At 39.5% G+C, this 17,860-nt stretch overlaps 1 protein-coding gene across 1 annotated transcript; it reads left to right on the forward strand.

The window, feature by feature from the left end:
- The first annotated feature begins 1,637 nt into the window (after positions 1 to 1,637).
- Positions 1,638 to 17,608, forward strand: LOC126515051 (serine/threonine-protein phosphatase with EF-hands 1-like). Its single transcript, XM_050164398.1, has 4 exons — positions 1,638 to 1,704; positions 5,888 to 6,015; positions 8,420 to 8,474; positions 17,388 to 17,608. The coding sequence occupies exons 1-4, from the start codon at positions 1,638 to 1,640 to the stop codon at positions 17,606 to 17,608; spliced, it is 471 nt and encodes a 156-aa protein (XP_050020355.1).
- The last annotated feature ends 252 nt before the right edge of the window (positions 17,609 to 17,860 follow it).

A 17,860-nucleotide genomic window follows, 5' to 3' on the forward strand; every position in this document is an offset into this window, starting at 1 on the left:
CCTCACCCCCACCCCCACTACCACCATCAACACCAGTAAAGAAATGAGTGTAGTTTAAAAATGCAAACCTATGTCTTTCAGGACCATCCCTTGCCCTGCAGGGGAGCCAGACCAGAGTTTGTGGATGGGCAAATCTCAATAAGCTCTCTGCTTTCCTCGCTTCCTAGTTTGGTCATTTTCTACTGTTCTGACAGAAGACAGCAGACTGTGGGATTTATAAAGAAAAGGCATTTCTCGAGGTGCTGGAGACTGGGAAGTCAAATATTAAGGCATTGTCATCTGGCCAGGGACTTCTTGCTGCCTCATAACATGACTAAGAACGTTGTGTGGTCAGAGAGCCTGTGCACTCGGAGAGACGAATGGAGCTACACCATCCTTTCCTCAGGAAGCCACTCCTAAGATAAAAGTACTAATCTATTCATCAGGGACCTAAGGACACCCCAGAACTCTTACCTCTCAATATTGTCATGCTAGCGGTTATATTCCTTTTTTGTTTGTTTTGTTTTGGTGTGCATGTGTGTGTGCCAGTCCCAGGATGGCCTAGAACTAACTGTGTAGTTCAGGCTGCATTTGAACTTACTGCCTTGGCCTCTAAAGCGCTGGGGCTCCAACTGTGAATCACCATGCCTTGTACGACTGTGACGTTTGACATAGAAGCCATGGCACTGCTCAAGGAGTAGACTTTGTGACCATCTCATGTCTACAAAAGCATGCGCTTCAAGTGAAGTTGGGAGAGGGACGAGAAGAGTCTCGCTCTCTTGCAGGTGGCAGCTATAGAATATAGCTAAACAAGACTAACAATAATGACGCCTGTGCTCCCCCGCAAAGGCGAACCACACTCTATTCTTACTCTGCTTTGAGCAGTTGGGGGAATAGGTGCTTTTCCTTCTCAATTAAAGCCTTTTGTCAGGAGAGGATCCATTCTCTTTCCAGTTCATTTGAATTCCTTTTCATCAGTTCTATTGCCCTTGTGCTCTGTGTCTTCCTGACTGGCTGCCAGGCTCCTTAAAGGGACGTTAACAGTTTGCTCCTCCTGGTGCTTCCTCAGAAGGCCTCTGCCAGCGGAATCTCAAAAGCAGAGTCTAAATGCCTTATCATTCCAAATACAAAGCTTCTGGTTTAAGGAACTGCCTGCCAAGGAAGCTCTTGATTAAAAAAAAAAAAAAAAACCAAACATGAACCAAGCAAGATAAGACATCTCTACCAGTCAGCATAAAAAGCAACACATATAGAAAGGGGGAACCTCTGATTCTTGAGCTCTTTTCCTTTTGTTGGTTTGTATTGTTCAACTTCAATGTGGTAGCTTTTATTTTATCTTACTATATTTTATTTTGTTATATTTCTTAAAAATGAAGGAAGGAAGGAGGTAACCCAGACCCAGAAAGGCAAACATGGTATGTTCTCCCCGATAAGTGGATGTTAGCTATAAAGTAAAGGATAGCCATGCTGCAACCCACAGACCCAGAGAGGCTAAGTAACAAGGAAGGCTCTAAGGGGAAATGGAGGAGATTTTGCTGGTGGACTGGGGCACATGGGAATGGGAACAGGAGGAATTGAGTGGCAGAAGAGGAACAGAGGGAATGGAATTGGAGGGCATTTGATGAGGCCTGGTCTTCGTGGAGAAAGAAAAATCGGACATGCTTAGATATCAAGCTTCTGACTTCCTGGATCCTCCAACTCAGGCCCTATTAGAGTTCTACACTGGTATTTTGAATTCTTGGGCCACAGTTGACCAAGAAAATGGGTTTTGATCCGTACCTTACTGTTATCTTTTTGAGCAATTAACTTCCTCAGAACCTCTCCAGGAGAGGTTAGGAGATTGACAGACAGGATTAGGCATACCAACAGCAGGCCCCTAAGACCTTATTTGGTGCCAGAGAGTCCACCTACATTCTGCAGGGTAACACAGCCCCTCCTCTTGACTGGAGAATTCCAAAGTAGTGCCAGGTAGAACCGAGGGGTTGTTAGCTTCAATCCATCCAGCCCAAGGAGGTGAAGATCTGTGTTGTCCAGCTCTCACCTTGCTTGACAGCTTAGAGCTGCTTCAGGTCAGTGTGTAAGAATTGTGTGTCTGTCTTCCTGGTCTTATTAATCTCTGCAGGAGGAGAAAAAAGTTACTGCCATATGTAAGCTTTGGGAAGCAACAGTATAGATTTAGTTAAGGTATCAATCCATTTTTTTTCTCCCCAACATGCATGGCTTTTTTTTTTTATTGCCAAGTTGTTTTTGTTTGTTTGATTTAATAGACTCTTATTTCTGGTGATGGTCATTATTGTGGCATTTTGAAAGAAATTTTTAAAATTAAAAAAAATCAAGTCAAAGGTTGGAGAGCAAGACAAATGAGGAACATTTGCTTTGTGCCAGACATCGTGATGTAGATACCTTGATTTGATTTCCTCCTTCCTATGAATTATCATCAGCCATAGTTTGCAAAATAAGACCACTGAGGTCCAGAGATAATTGTTGGGGGTTACCCTGCTTGGCAGTGAGAGAGAATGCAGATCTCAAATTCTAGAACCTAGGTGCATGATCATTGTTCTGTGGAAGCCAACATGGTGTTTGGGATCAGCCACAAATCACAAGGCAGCATGTAGAATGGGTCCCTCTTCTCATCATGGGTTGTACTCTTCTCTGTAGAAACGTCTCTACATAAAAGGAATGATGTCACTCTGCGATAACCCTCACAGTAAATACGAACTGACCTGGAATTCTTTCTTTGTTAAGATAGAGTGTCAGATAGTCCAGGTTGCCCTTTAACTTGCCTTGTAGCCAAGGACCACTGAACTTTTGCTGCTCTGTCTCTGCTTTCTAAGTGCTGGGATTATACATGGTAACTACCTCACCTGGTTTTACGCAGTACTGGGCATTGAACCCAGGGTTTTGTGCATGACAGGCAACTGAAGTATATTCCTCCAACCTCAAATATACTGTGATTTCCTTCCTTCCTTCCTTCCTTCCTTCCTTCCTTCCTTCCTTCCTTCCTTCCTTCCTTCCTTCCCTTCTTTTTCTTTTCTTTTCTTTTTTTTGTTGTTTTAACCATTTTTGTTTCTCTAATAATCTATTTCATATAAAATGTATTTTGATCATATTTCCCCATTTTCTCTTTTATCCCCCCTACTGAACTTTTTTTCTCCTACAAATCCCCTTCCTACTTTTCTATCATTTTTTTGGGGGGGGTGTCACACATTTAATTAGGGTTGTTTGCATGAGCATGGGTTTACTTGAGTGAGGCCAACTTACCACTGGCTATACTACAAAGGAATATGACACCCCCCCACCCCATATCAGTCATTAAATGTCTTTAGCTCCTCATGGTGGAATGTTGAGGAGCCCAGTCATGTGCCGGTAATCGCCACTGATGTGAGTTCATGAATGTAACTAGATGTGACATCCAGTCACGTCCAAATGACAGCATTTCACAATGCTCCCCATCATCTGGCTCTTACATTCTTTTTACCCCTTGTTTCTCGATGCTTACTTAGCTTTGGAGGGGGTAACATAGATGTGCCACTTGGGGATGAGCACACAATAGTCACTGATGGGGATAGAGAGATTGCTCAGCAGTTAACAAGCACCTGTTATTCTTACAGAGGACCCAGATTTGGTTCCAGGCACCAACATCATGACCCACAACCACCTGTAACTTCAGTTTCAGGGATCTAACACCCTCTTCTGACCTCTGTGGGCACCAGGCATGCATCTGATGCATATACAGACATGTAGGCAAAACACTCATCCATATAATTTTCAAAGAGCTTTTTAAAGTCTCTTATTATCAGCACTTTGACTACTTGTGAATCTTTGCATTAATCATTTCCCACTCACACAGGATTTCTCTGACCCAGACTGAAGGCAGCACCAATCTATGGGTATAAACATAAACATTTAGAAGGCAGTTTGACATCGTGTCCATTTAGCCAAATAATAGTAAATTTCCTCCTGGGGCCTATGACCTCTTTGGCCATGAGCTACCAGCCAGATTTATAGTACCAGGCAGGACCTTTGAGGTCTTTTGGAGTGGACCTCAAATCCCATCAGAAACTGGTTAGTTATCCCCCCCCCAACAATCATGCCACTCTTGCCTGGGGTAGTGTATTGTAGTGTATTATAGCCTGCAGAGTTCACAGCTGGCTAAGACTATTGATGACTTTTCTCCTCTCAAATTGTACACAGCCCCTTCTGGCACTAAACTAGCTGGCCATCAGGGAGGAAGCTTCCAACTTGATTTACCAATTGAATTACATGAGTGATGTAGCAAACACACACCGGGTCTCCAGAAATAGAGTCTTGTCATCCAGTTTTGGTGGGTAAACAAGAGTAGTAACAATAAACTGTGTTATTTGGGGGGACCTCGGGATCTCTCTGACCATCCTATACCTGTGGAATATTTGACTCACTGCTGTCTGAAGACTTTCACTAGACACCAGGATGAGAGGGCTCCTTTCCCTTCCACATCCCTGTCTTTCCATCGTGCCTCGGAATAGAACCCAATGAATGCAGTTGTTTACCTGAGAAAACAATGACTCCTCCCATGTGGGGTAGAATTTCAACCATGCCCTGCACAGAGACCAAGCAGAGACAGAAGGACATTAGCTCCCATTTCTCCTTGTGTTGGGAAGGAGCAGAAAGGGCGGTATATGTAGTGTCCAGTTCCTGCAGTTAGTAGGCATTTAGTATACAGTGTTTGTTATTAGTCGATGAAAAGAAAGATCCAAATGAGTTAGGGAATAAAGTAACTGGCCCTAGTGGAAAGAACTCAGGGTTTGGACTCAGATGTCTATGCTAGGTGACTTTGAACAACACACTCGCTGCTCTGAACTCAGTTTCCTTACATGTGGCATGGAGCGGATGATGTTTGTGGGCACTGAAAGTTTCAAAGCAGACTGTTCTATTATTAAACAGAAATCAGCTCGGTTATCTATTATTAACATTATATTATTTGACACTGTTAATTCTAAGTAGATGAAACTCCCGTGATCATTCTTTCTGCTATATCATTGTATAAATGGGGACATGATGTATAGCAATAGGTGAACATCTCTTTGGAGGTGAAAAGCTTGGGCCTTGGGGTCAGATCTGTATTCAGATTTCCCCTGTCATTTCTACTTAGTGACTAAGTGAGCTAAGTGGGTACTCTCACCTCTCTTAGCTTCACAGTGTTGGGAGGACTGCAGGGACTCTCTAAGTATTTGGTAAACATTGTTGAACACTCTGCGCATGGGGAATACAAAAACTCCTGAGGAAACCGAGATTGAACCTGGAAACAGGAACTGATAGAGAGGCCATGGAGTAGAGCCAATTAATGGCTTGCTCCTCCTGGCATATTTAGTTTGATTTCTTAAACCCTCTAGGACCACCAGAGGTGACACCACCCACAATGGGCTTAACTCTCCCACATCAATCACTCATCAAGACAATACCCTATGGGCCAATCCTATGGAGGCATTTTTTTTCCAGTTAGGTTTCCCTGTTCCTGTATATGTCTAGGTTTGTATCATATTGACAAAAACCAACCAGTGCACTCATATTTCCCAGGGTTTATTTAATCCTTTCTTTCTAATGGTGGCAAGATACCCCATGGAATGTATTCGCTGCAAGTCTACACTCCTTTTTCTAGTGACTGACTGGCAGGAAGCATCGTGTTCAGGCAATCTTACCTTAAAGTTTCTACCCTTAATGGTTATGACATCATTGTGCTCTGATCTCTCTGAGTGTTTGAGCCTTAAGAACATTTTATATAAAGCATAAAGGTCAATCTCGTTGTTTATTATGTTCCTATTTTTTTAGGACTAAGAAATTTTTGGATTGTTTTGGTTAAAACACCTGCTTTCCTCAAAGCTATAATATAATTGTTTTTCTCTGCCTTTCATATCCTGTGGGTCTGCAGTGCTGAAAGCCGCATTAGTCATCCAAAACTGGTACCGGCGGTACAGAGCTCGACTTATGGCTAGACAGCATTATGCCCTCGCCATCTTCCAGTCTATCGAATATGCTGATGAGCAAGGCCAAATGCAGGTCTGTTTGGCAAGCATCTCTTTGTTTCCCTCCCTTCCGCCTTCCCTCCCCTCCTCTCTGGCGCTCTCCCCTCTTCTTGTTTTTGAAAGAATGAAACTGCGGGTCTGTTTGAAGCTGAGGAGCCTTGATGAAAGGTTTTCATAGAAGCTGCAATGGCATTGTTTTGGAACTAGTTGTTGAGAGATTGTAATTTGGGGAGATGGTATTTCTCAGTTTTGAAGCTTCCACTTTTAGAACAATGCCAGATGTCTAGCTAACTAATAAAAAGTATTTTTTTTCAATTTTTTGAGCATATTCCATAATGGTAAATGAACTCATTACTTTATGAATAGAAAAATAAAAAATGGAAGTGGGGGGCTGAATCCAGAGCCTTGTGCAAGTTGGGAAAACACTGTACCACTGAACTATATATCCCCAACCCCAAAAGAATAGCTATGTTTGCATATGTTCTTGTGTATGTAGGTGCAGGGGTGTGTGCACATCCAAGTGTATGTGTGTGGAATGGGTATCATTCCTCAAGAGCTGTCCACCTTGTCTTTCTTGAGATAGCATCTTTCATTGAGCTCTAAAACTTCCCAATAGGGTTGGCTATTAGGGAAGTGATTCCTGGGGACCGTCTTATCTCAGCCTCCCCAGTTCTGGGATTACAAGTGAATACTGCCCTGTTTTTATATAAGTTCTGGGGCTCAAACTCAGGTTCTCATAGTAAACACTTTGCCAACTAAGCTAACCTCCAAAGCCCTTCAGACAGGCTACTTTTAGACCTTAAAAACAGAAGGTTTTCCAGGGAACAAGTCTATGAAAGTTATAAAAGAAAATATATGAATGTGTAAGTCCTTTATAAAACTGGTGGTACAAATTCATAACTCTTGCTTTGATATTCACTAATAAAAAATGAGTACCTTTTACCTATAAAATGATCTTAGAAAGATCCCCAATATAGTTATTAATGTAAGAACCAATTTACATAGTGCTACCTAGAGTTTATCTCATGTATGCAAAAAAAAAAAAAAAACCCTGGGGGCTGGAGAGGTGGCTCAGAGGTTAAGAGCATTGCCCACTTTTCCAAAGGTCCTGAGTTCAATTCCCAGCATCCACATGGTGGCTTACAACCATCTGTAATGGGGTCTGGTGCCCTTTTCTGGCCTTCAGGCAGATACACAGACAGAATATTGTATACATAATAAATAAATATTTTAAAAAACCTAACCGTTCAATCATATTCTAGAAAAACATGCATAGCAGATTCTGCGCAGTGGCTACTGGCAGGAACAAGGGTGACATAGGTGAGTGGGTAGTGATATTAAGGGAGACCTTATTTTCCTTTGGTCTTTTTTTTAAAGTTTTAACAACCATATTTAAGTATCAGGTTATGGTCCTTAAAAATAAACAAATTTCCAAAGGAGTTAAGTTGGCAAATCTCTTTTTGGTAGCTATTAAAATGATATAGGTTAGGCCAGGCATGATGATACATGTCTTAAATTTCAGCACTCAGGAGACAGAAGTAGGAGAATCTCTGAGTTTGAGGCCAACCTGGTCTATATAATGAGTCTGAGTACGGCCAGGGCTATATAGTGAGACCCTGTCAAAAAAAAAAAAAAAAAAAAACCAAAACCAAAAAACAAAACAAAACAAAAACAAAAACAAAACACCATCACTACCACCACCACCACCAAAAATCCCAACAACAACAAAAGACATAGGGCATTCAGTGTTCCCTTCGCTTTGATTAGGACCTCATAGAGTTGGCTGTCTTTTTAAAAGTATTTAGTTGTGTTTTTTTTTTTGTGTGTGTGTGTTTTGCTTTCATGTATATCTGTTCACCTTGTGTGTTCAGTGCCCATGGAGGCCAAAAGAGAGCATTGCATCCCCTGAGCCTGGGATCACAGGTAGTTATAAGCTGCTTGCTATGTGGATGCTGCGCATTGAACTCTGTTTCTCCGAGAAAACAGTCAGTGCTCTTAGCCACCGAGCAATCTCCCCAAACCCATGTAGGCTGTCAATTTAAACAGTATTAATTTTGATACCAAAGAGATAACGAAGAGACCATAGGGAACAAAGAAGTCAGGAAGAACTAGACCTTCTGCACAAGTCTAACTTCAGCCGATCCCATAGACGCGTTTAAATGTGAATTACATTATCATTTGTCCCATGCATGGCAAGGAGGTGGAGGACTGGCTTGTTACGCGTTTGCTTTAGCCAGTTCTGTATGGGCAGCCTCCCAGGAGGGATGCATATATAATTTCTATGCAGCTCAGTGTGGCGCTGCCCATCTGTGACTCTTGGCATGCGCTGTAGCAGGAAGATGAGCACGACAGGGGAATAAGGGACTTGCACAGAGCTTCGCTGTTTGCTGCAGTGGCTCAGCCTTTATTAACGATTTATACCATTTTATCTTGTTCAGCTGTCCAACTTCTTTTCCTTCATGTTGGAAAACTACACAAAGAATGAAGAGTCAGGTAAGCAAAAAAAAAAAGTTTTAGCCTGTTAAGGTTTTATTTATTTTTATTTTTCAATTGGGTGTGTGGGGTGGTGAGTGGGTGGGTGGGTAGGTGTGTGTTTGTGCAGGTGAGTACAGAGTCCATGGGAGCCAAAAGAGGACATCAGACTCTCTGGAGCTGGAGTTTCAGGAGGTTATGAGCCATGCAATGTGGGTGCTGGGAACCGAACTCAGGTCTTCTGCAGGAATAGTATGTTCTCGTAACTGCCAAACAATCATTCCACCTCTAAAGGGTAGTCTTTTGAAAAGCAGTTTTATATATTGAATTGTCTTCATTAAAATGTAAATGACGATAAGAGATGCTGTGCCATTAAAGATGCTCCCCTTTCTTGTCCGTGTGACACCTAGCAACTAAACTTTGCTCAACTTGTTTTTATTCCCCATCTGGATGGGATTTGTTAAGTCAGCCTTTAATTAAAAAAAAACAAAATTCAGCATTCCTTGGTTAAATATTTTGTCTGGAACCACAATCTGTTAATACACAAGAGAAGTTTAGTAATGAGGAGCTTGTGTTTTACCTACAGAAGTTTTATGCTAAAAAATCCAAGTATTTTGAGTATTGCACGCAGTGGAGTCTAGGTGAAAATGATAGATTAAATGTAATATCTTTCCCTCTCTCCACTCAGTATGTCTGCGATGTCTTCAATCTTTCCCCCAAAGTTCATGCAACACGTTGAAAGTGGGACCTGTCAGAGCTGTTGAAGTTAGAGAGCCTTCCCCTATACAGGATTATTTGAACAGTGGTGACCTTATAAAGTATGATCCCTCAGTCCTCTTCCTTGCACCTGCTCTTTTGCTGTGATGTTTCCAGTCATGTTATAACTTAGAGCACAAAGTCCTCACCAAACATTTCTCCTTAATCTTAGATTTCCAAGACTTTAGAACCCATAGACAAATAATTTGGTTCTGGCATGGAGACTGTGGATGATTTTTCTTTTATTTCTCACTTATACTTAAAATTTTTAAATCTATAATACATGCTAATTGTTTTTATAATTCCCATTAAAAATTGGCAACAGTTTTAGACTTAAGGTAAATGAGAACTCATTTTAGTTTGATTTTTGTCTGAACAAGAATTTAAAGGAATCCAAAAACAACTAGGCCCATTCATAAACTTGTATTTGCTTTAAATTATCCAGTTTGTGGTATTCTGTTATAATACTATAAACTAGACTAAGGTACTTTCTGTGGTGTGTTTATATTATCTATTTATCTATCAACTATATAATCATTTTGAATTGATACAGGCAACATAGGAGTTTAAAATTATAATTATTCATAAGACATATATTTCTCATGCTAAATAAAATCTGTCTGTTACTTCCAAAGTAGAGGTCAAACCCAAAAGCTGGGGGCTGGAGAGATGGCTCAGCGGTTAAGAGCATTGGTGCTCTTCCAAAGGACCCGAGTTCGATTCCCAGCAACTACATGGTGGCTCACAACCATCTGTACTGAGGTCTGGTGTCCTCTTCTAGCAGGCATATATGCAAACAGAATATTGTATCCATAATAAATAAATAAATTAAAAAAAAAAACAAAAGCTGTTAAGAAGGAAAACCACCTTGGGTAAGCCATTTTTAATTCTAACAATGTGCAAAGTATTTAGGAGCCCTACTCTGTATATGCACGTGCACCTGTGTGTGTGTGTGTGTGTGTGTGCGTGTGTTCGTGCGCGCATGTGAGCATTCAGAGACCAACACTCTCTCCTTATCCTTTTAACATACAGTCTCTAATTTAGCGTGGAATTCACTATATTTCAAGCAGGCTGACTGTCCAGCAAGCCTTGTATTTCTGGTTTCTACCAGTGGTAAAGTCACAGAAGTGTGCAGCCACACCTGGCTTTTTATGTGGGATCATAGTGGCCACACTTAGGTCCTCAAACTTGCACAGGAAGTGTTCTTACCCACCGAGCCATCTGCGTAACCCTAAGAACATCTTTAAATAATCTGATAAATGATTTTGTTCTAAAATTTCCTTAACACACACACACAGGAGAGAGAGAGAGAGAGAGAGAGAGAGAAAGAGAGAGAGAGAGAGAGAGAGAGAGAGAGAGAGAGAGAGAGAGAAAGCTCACAAATGTGCCTTGGTACATGTGTGGAGGTCAGAAGACAGAAGACAACTTGCAGGATTTGGTTTTCTCTACCACGTGGATCTTAGGAATTAAACTCAGGTCATCAGGCTCGGCAGCAGGCACTTTACCCACTGAGCCATCTTCCCAACCTTTAAATGCTCTTTAAAGGGGTGAGGAAGGTGGTAGTGGCATGATTCGAGTCAAGTACATATGTATGAAACTAAGGAAAGCATTTAAGGATCCATAGAGGCTTTCTGAGCGCTAGAATAGCCAAACCTGAGGAGCGGGAACTGCATGGAAGTAGGTACTTTGCCATTCTCTCCATTTTAGGTAGCTGCAGTTTAAAGACAGTCGTTTGTGCTTCGTGTTCTTGGTCAGAAATGTTTGGGGGAGAAATATAATAATGATGAAAGGAAACATGTCTCTCTCTGCTAATCAGCTACTCTTTCAATCTAGACTCACTTCATCAGAGTCGCTTATACGGGTTTCAGAACCACAGATGGCTGGGTTACAGCTCAGAGATATTTATTCAGAGTCTCGATTTTTCAAAATCTGCATTTTGAAAAAAAAACCTTGCAGATGATTTAAAAATATAACAGAATGTTTCTTCTCAAAGAAGGGAACAGTGTTTTCCTTGGAATATAAAATACATTATAGGAAAGTATACAAATAATATCCGACTGAAATTTTCTCAAAGAAAAAATGCCCAGAAAACAGGTACTCAGAAGAAGAAAGAAAGCAGAATGGCTGGGGACGGAGCTCGGTTGGCATGCAGGGGCCCTGGGCTCAGTCCCCGGCCCTGCAGAAATCAAGCATGGTGACACGCGCTTGCAGTCTCAGCTTTTGAGGAGGAAGTAGGGGGATCCGAAATTCAAGGTCATCCTTGCTACGTGAGACCTTGTTTCAAAAACCAAAAATATACCCTCAAACCATTATTGGAGTCACAGAAGCCTCCCTTCTGCCTCTTCTCGCTGCAACCCGATGTCTATTGCACTATGGAACTAGTTTTGAACGTCTATACCATAAGTGAGTTAATTATGCTTGTTTTTAAAATTTATTTATTAGTAGAAACATCCAGAATAGACCTTGAATCTAGCTAATCTTACTCAACATTATCCTTGTGAGATCATTTACGTTATTGTAATTTGGTCACTCCTGTTGTTGGATTACATTCCATTTTACCAATGTGCTATACTTTATCCATCCTATTGTTTACGTGTGCATGGGTTGTTTTCTGTCCAGTTGTGTGGCTGTATTAATGTGTTTATGTGCAGGTCCCTTTTGGCGAACACACACATTCTTCTTTTCACTCCCTCCTTCTCCATCCTCCTGCCTCCCTCTCCTCTCCTCTTCACCTTCTCTTCTTTTCATTGCCAGAGGCAGAATTTAAGTATGTATAAGGTGACTTTATCTATGTAGATCAAGCTGACTTTGATCTCATAATCACCCTGCCTCAGCATATTGAGCACTGGAACGACAGGCATATGCCATTGTGCATGTACTGCGTAAGTTGATTTCTCATGCTTTGGTGGGAAGATTCTAGACAGCCTCCACCTTGGCCTGTTTAATTGAAGTAATAAGATCTTTGAGCAACCAGGAAGTCCCAGATATAGAGTCCAGATCAGTGATTGATTTTTTTTGACGTGCATAGTATCTCAAGACATTTGGGTTTTGAAAGAGGGGTCCTAATGTAGTATCCGTGCTGGCAAACATACTGCATCTTATGCAAAACTTACTTATACCAGCTTATGTCCGTGTTCTTCTACTTGCAGACCTAAAACAGATTCATAGACTTGATAAAGAGTAGAGTGCACATACAAGTTTCCAGTCTGTATTTTACAACAATGCCATCTACAGTCAAAAAAAAAAGAAGAAGAAGACAAAGTTGCCTTAGGATTATACAGAGACTGGTGGGAGTAGGCTGAGTCATGTGCAAATGTTGTTTAGACTTTTCTTTGGACTCACCATCAGCCAAAGTGTCCCCTCAGGCCACATAGTTTACATATATATACACACACATACACACATATATATACATACATATATTCTTTGGGAATATATGTATGTACATATGTATTTATATTTTTAACTTTTGTGCTACTAGAATATTTTAATTTTATGTTACTATGGTGAATAAAATATTTGCCAGCATGCTATCTTCCCATTACTTATTTGGAATATCTTATTAAATATTTATATTTATATCTCATCTTGTGCTTTTACTCAATATTATTAGTAGCTCGTATATTATTTTTTTCAGTAAACTTCACCATGTACCATGTGTTTCAATAATTTATATCATTTCATTTAGTATTCATGACAAACTAAAATGATTACTAGTATTAATTATTTACCTTTTATAAGAACGAGGGTCTGAGGGTATCCTTCCAAGGTTACTTATCTCATCAGGGATAAAAATGTGATTCAAGCCTGTGAGATTAATCTCTGTATTGTATTTAATTTCCTTATCAGATTTTGGAGTTTCTCTTGAGTTTATTTTTTAATCACATCAACAGATTTTGTTATTATATATTTTTGTATAATAGTTAAACTCTTCTTGTTTCAGCTTCCTGTCCTGATTGCAGAAGATAGCAGAAGAGTATTAAAAACAAGTGAAAGTAGATAGCATTTTTTTTGTTGATTTAATGGAAACCAATACACTCATTTATTTAATTTAAAATTTATGCCAAGAATATATCCTTCCATTTCATGTTTTTTAAATCAAAAATTGATAGTTAACTTTATTAACTATCATTTTGGTATCCATTGAATTTAATATATGAACACTAATGATTCTGACCCAGATTTAAGATTAACTTTATGAGCTGTCATTTGGCATCTGTTGAATTTAGTATATGGACACTAATGATTTTGACACAGACTTATAATTAGGAAATGAAACAACCATGAATGTTGCCAAATGATGCTTTTCCTTGTTCAGAAACATGTGGGGTTTTTTTTTCAAAGTAATGTGTGGGTGGTATAAGCTGATATTATCTGTGTGCAAAAATTATGGGCTTCAATTTTTATACTTTTTCCCTTCCTCAGATGAAAGAAAAGATCTTTTATTCAAGTTTTAATCACTGGCAGTGATGAAATTTGCTTGTTATTAGCTAGTGGGAAACAGAGAAATGGCAACATGGGTGAAGGCAAGGGTAAAAATTATTTTCTTATAACAACTTGTATGAGTATCATTTGTTTGTGTTAATATTTTATTATATTTAATTAGTTTAGATCCGTGTTTACAAAGTTATAAATCAAATAACTAAGGATTAATTCCAATTAAATGTTGTATGAATTTTCATATATTGCTTGCATTCATTGAATTATTATTTATTAGTTATGGGCAACAAGGACAATATATGCGTTAGAAATGTTAAAGCATGCCAGGCAGAGATGCTGCACAACTTTAATCCCAGCCAGCACTCAGGAGGCAGTGGAAAGTGGATCTCTGTGAGTTCAAGGCCAGCCTGGTCTAGAAAGTGAGTTCCAGGACAGCCAGAGGAATAAATTTAAGACTCAGTTTTCATACATTATACACACTAGTTATTAGAAGAGAATCTCTGTTACTAATTTTCGTCTTGCTAAAAACCCAACAGAAGGATAATGATTTAATATGGAGTAATACTTGATATTGGAGCTGGAGAAATAGCTCAACAGTGAAGAACATTTGCTGCACTTGCAGAGGGCCTGGGTTCATTTCCTAGTGCCCACATGGCAGCTCACAATCTTCAGTTACTCCAGTGCTAGAGAGACCAATGTCATCTTCTTGCCTCTGTGGACACCATATATATATGTGATGCAAAGATGTATGTGCAGGCAGAAATTCATATACACAAACCAAAATTAAAATAAATTAATCTCAAATATTTTATATTGCATAGTTTTACTGAAGACTTGACTTAGAGAAGTAGAATTTGCATTAATTTATCATTAAACTTTTCATGAAATAAGGGTCATTAAATATCTGGAAGAAAGGACTGTACTAAGCTATTGATTTTAAAAGAATATTTTGTTTTGTTCTTAAAATAATTGAACTCGAGTTTTCATCACTGACTAGCATTGGTAAAATGTATTTGTTACTAGCCAATGGGAAGGGGAGAAATGGCAGCATGTGTGAAGGCAGTGACCAGGAAAATAGAATATTTTCCTAAGTTAAAAAAAAGTTAGCATTTTTCATGATCTATTAAAATTAATTCTTTTGGTTAATGCACAATCAACAGTCTTTATTGTTGATGTAGTTTCTTATTTATCAATATCAACTTATTTAATGAGAAAAAAGCAACCCTCACATTCTTATAACACTGCCTGCTACATAGCAAGCATGCAGTAAGTCAGAGCTATCTATTGTCTTGTCATTGTCGCGATCATCATCATCAATTTTGTTATTGAAACGGTAGAGTTTGGGACCCGACCTGGGAAGCCTGCTGAGTTTTGAAGGATGAAGATAAATTATCCAAAACATAAAGATAAAGAAGAAAGGATTGTCCCAGGGTGGAAAAAAATACTAGGAGCAATAAATGTAGACATGTCCATATAAGCAGATGTGTGATCCAGGGCTAGTGTTTTAAATTAGATATATCTTTGGCCATGTCTTATTGTATGACAAAGCCTAAAGAGAGGGTTACACTGAAGATGAAGGCAACAGAAAGTGACTCCCCAGGCTGCCAAGCTTCTGGAGACTTGGAAAGGGGCCACATGTGGGAGGGGGGTTCTCCATATGTATTGGCATCTACAGATCTATATACTCAACTTCTTTCTCTTTTCTGCTAGCATCCATGTTTTAGTCAGGTGCATTTCAAAAGCTATACAGTCTCTTCCATGAACACTACAGTCATGCCATAAACATACCTCACCTAAAACACAAGGTCCCTCAGTTCTAATCACATGTGCTCCATGTTCGCTTTCTTTCTTAGAGTCTATAACAAAAACTTTGTGTCTGTTAGCTGATGCAGTAAAACTGTTGGGGTTTCTGTGGGCAGGGGTGTTATATTCCTAAGAGTTGCCTGATATTTCATCTTTCCTTTGTAGGACAATTCCCAAGTAAAATGAATGGCGTGATCATTAGGGGAGTTAAAGAGACTATTTAGGCTTCACTGCCTACATGATGAATCTGAAATCAAATTAAACAGGATGTCCTGCATTTCTGGTTTCTAGCATAAATTGAAAAATTCAGTTTTCCCTAAATATCAGACCAAAATCAAAGGAGAAAAATGATGTCTGCTGACCACATTGAATACAGATGTTATTATACCCCAGTTCCACTTTTTATACAGTATTATCTACTCTCACCAAAACACACTGGGATTACATAATAATTTAGAATATATTTTAATGAAATTGTCAAATGTTATTTCCTAGTTTAGAACAAGTTTTCAAATTACTTCTTGACTTACTGCTCATCATAATTGACCATGGAAAACATATACTCTGTCTGCATCAGATAGCATCCTATCTTTTATAGGTGACCAACTTTAGATATTCAGAAAAGATATGGTTTTGTTTTTTTGTTTTGTTTTGTTTTTGTTTTTCGCAAAGAACTTAGGGTGATAGCCTTAATAACAAACACGTGGTTATAATACCACAAAGGAGCCACAGTATCTCAGTGACATAGGAAAAAAATGTGTTTTTTTTTTCCTAGCAAGTCTATAAGTTAGCTGAACATTTCTGACATTGGCACAGTCGGTTTGACAGATTTTTTAATATTGGCTGGAGTTTATTGATGCGTCTAGAGATCTGCTGGCTATTAGCTGATCTAGGACATCCTTGGCTCGGTTTAGCTGCCCTGTTCCATTAATCATGGCCTTTCGGTAGGAGAGCTTGGGCTGAGTGAAGATGGCTGTGTTCCCAAACAGAGAGCATAGAATCATAGAAGGCCTCTTGAGACCTGGACTTGGAGCTGGTAGGTAGCTCTTGAACCACATTTTTTCAGAATAGTTTAAAGTAATTAGTAGCCTAAGTCATCTCAAAAGCAAGGGAAAGATATTCTTGATGAAGATCACATTGTAAGAAGCATGAGTAGAAGTTAGGATGCAATCCTGAGGCCACTTTGCAGCTACTCTATCACATTCTCTTGCACCTTTCTCTGCCTGAATTGTCTAGGTTTCTGTTCAGGGGCCTGTTTCATAGGCAACTTGGCAGGAAATGATTGTAGGTTTCAGCCATACTAAATTGCCTTAGTATACGGGCAATGCTGGCAGACTATTACCATACAGAAATATCTCAGAGACAGGGAGTGGCCTTTGGTTGTTTTTGCCTATGGTTTGTCATTTAAGTTTTATCTGCTTTGTTCCCAAGAAAAAAAGAAAACCACAGAAGAAACATTGTACATAGAGAGAAACAAATCAATTAAAGCTAAGTAAAATCCTCTGAAGTCTTTAACAAGGGGAAAATTGAATGTTGCGGTTTAATTTCGTGTAGATCATGAATAGCAGCAGCTGCTTGAACCAAATGCAGCGCATTGTTCATACTTTTAGCCTTGCTTGTAAGGATCTGGTAAGTAAGAGTGAACCAAAGAATCAGACTTCAACTTCAGAACATCAAAATACCTTGACTAACCAGTTTTTCATGTGCTTCGTGGTCTTCTCCCCATTGATTATGGACTCACTGCTTTGACGAAGCTTAGTTCCAGAAAGGGATGATGGCGGCTACCAACTTCAGAATTAGATATTCATCATAGTTTTATGTGCACTCTGTTGGCATTCATAGCAGTATAGTGTCTTGCACAGATATTTAAGAGTGGTTTTTGAGGCATTAGACTGCTGAATCCCCATCTGATACCTCTTTATCTTTCCTTTCCAGCAAGAGTAAGTCGACTTTTTGAAAAACCTATGCAGGAAAACAAGGATAGACAGGAATATTTGGGGTTGATAGACGTACCCAACTCTTACGATGGCCCTCGGCTGCAGTTTCCTCTCACGTTTACTGACATCGATTTACTTCTTCGGGCCTTCAAGAAACACCAGGTAACCTCAACAGAAGCTGCTCTGGTTCTTGTTCACACCTATCAGATGCAGGGATGAAAATGTCGTGACATGTATTTCCATGGGAAATGGTTTACATTGTGTGACAGTTACTCTCTTTGTTTAACCTAAAAAATAGATGTCTCCTCAGGTGCCTGCAGCATCTCCCTGTTCATCTTCCGAGAAGAGTGCACAAACTGTACAGTTTTTATTTAAAAGTATATGGCTCAGCAATTTTTAATGTAGTCACAGGGTTGTATACATATTAGCACTAATTATAGAACATTTTCATCATTCCCATCTATTATTCCT

This window comes from Alexandromys fortis, unplaced genomic scaffold, assembly GCF_014885135.2.
Source record: "Alexandromys fortis isolate MF-2015 unplaced genomic scaffold, M_Fortis_MF-2015_v1.1 scaffold_147, whole genome shotgun sequence".
Lineage (NCBI taxonomy): Eukaryota > Metazoa > Chordata > Mammalia > Rodentia > Cricetidae > Alexandromys > Alexandromys fortis.

Excerpts from the sequence above, each read along its gene's own strand:
- LOC126515051 (XM_050164398.1), top strand. The coding sequence starts at position 1,638 with ATGCTTAGATATCAAGCTTCTGACTTCCTGGATCCTCCAACTCAGGCC. Across the intron at positions 1,705-5,887 it reads CCTATTAGAGTTCTACACTG|TGCTGAAAGCCGCATTAGTC; the intron begins GTATTTTGAATT and ends GTGGGTCTGCAG. Across the intron at positions 8,475-17,387 it reads CACAAAGAATGAAGAGTCAG|CAAGAGTAAGTCGACTTTTT; the intron begins GTAAGCAAAAAA and ends TTTCCTTTCCAG.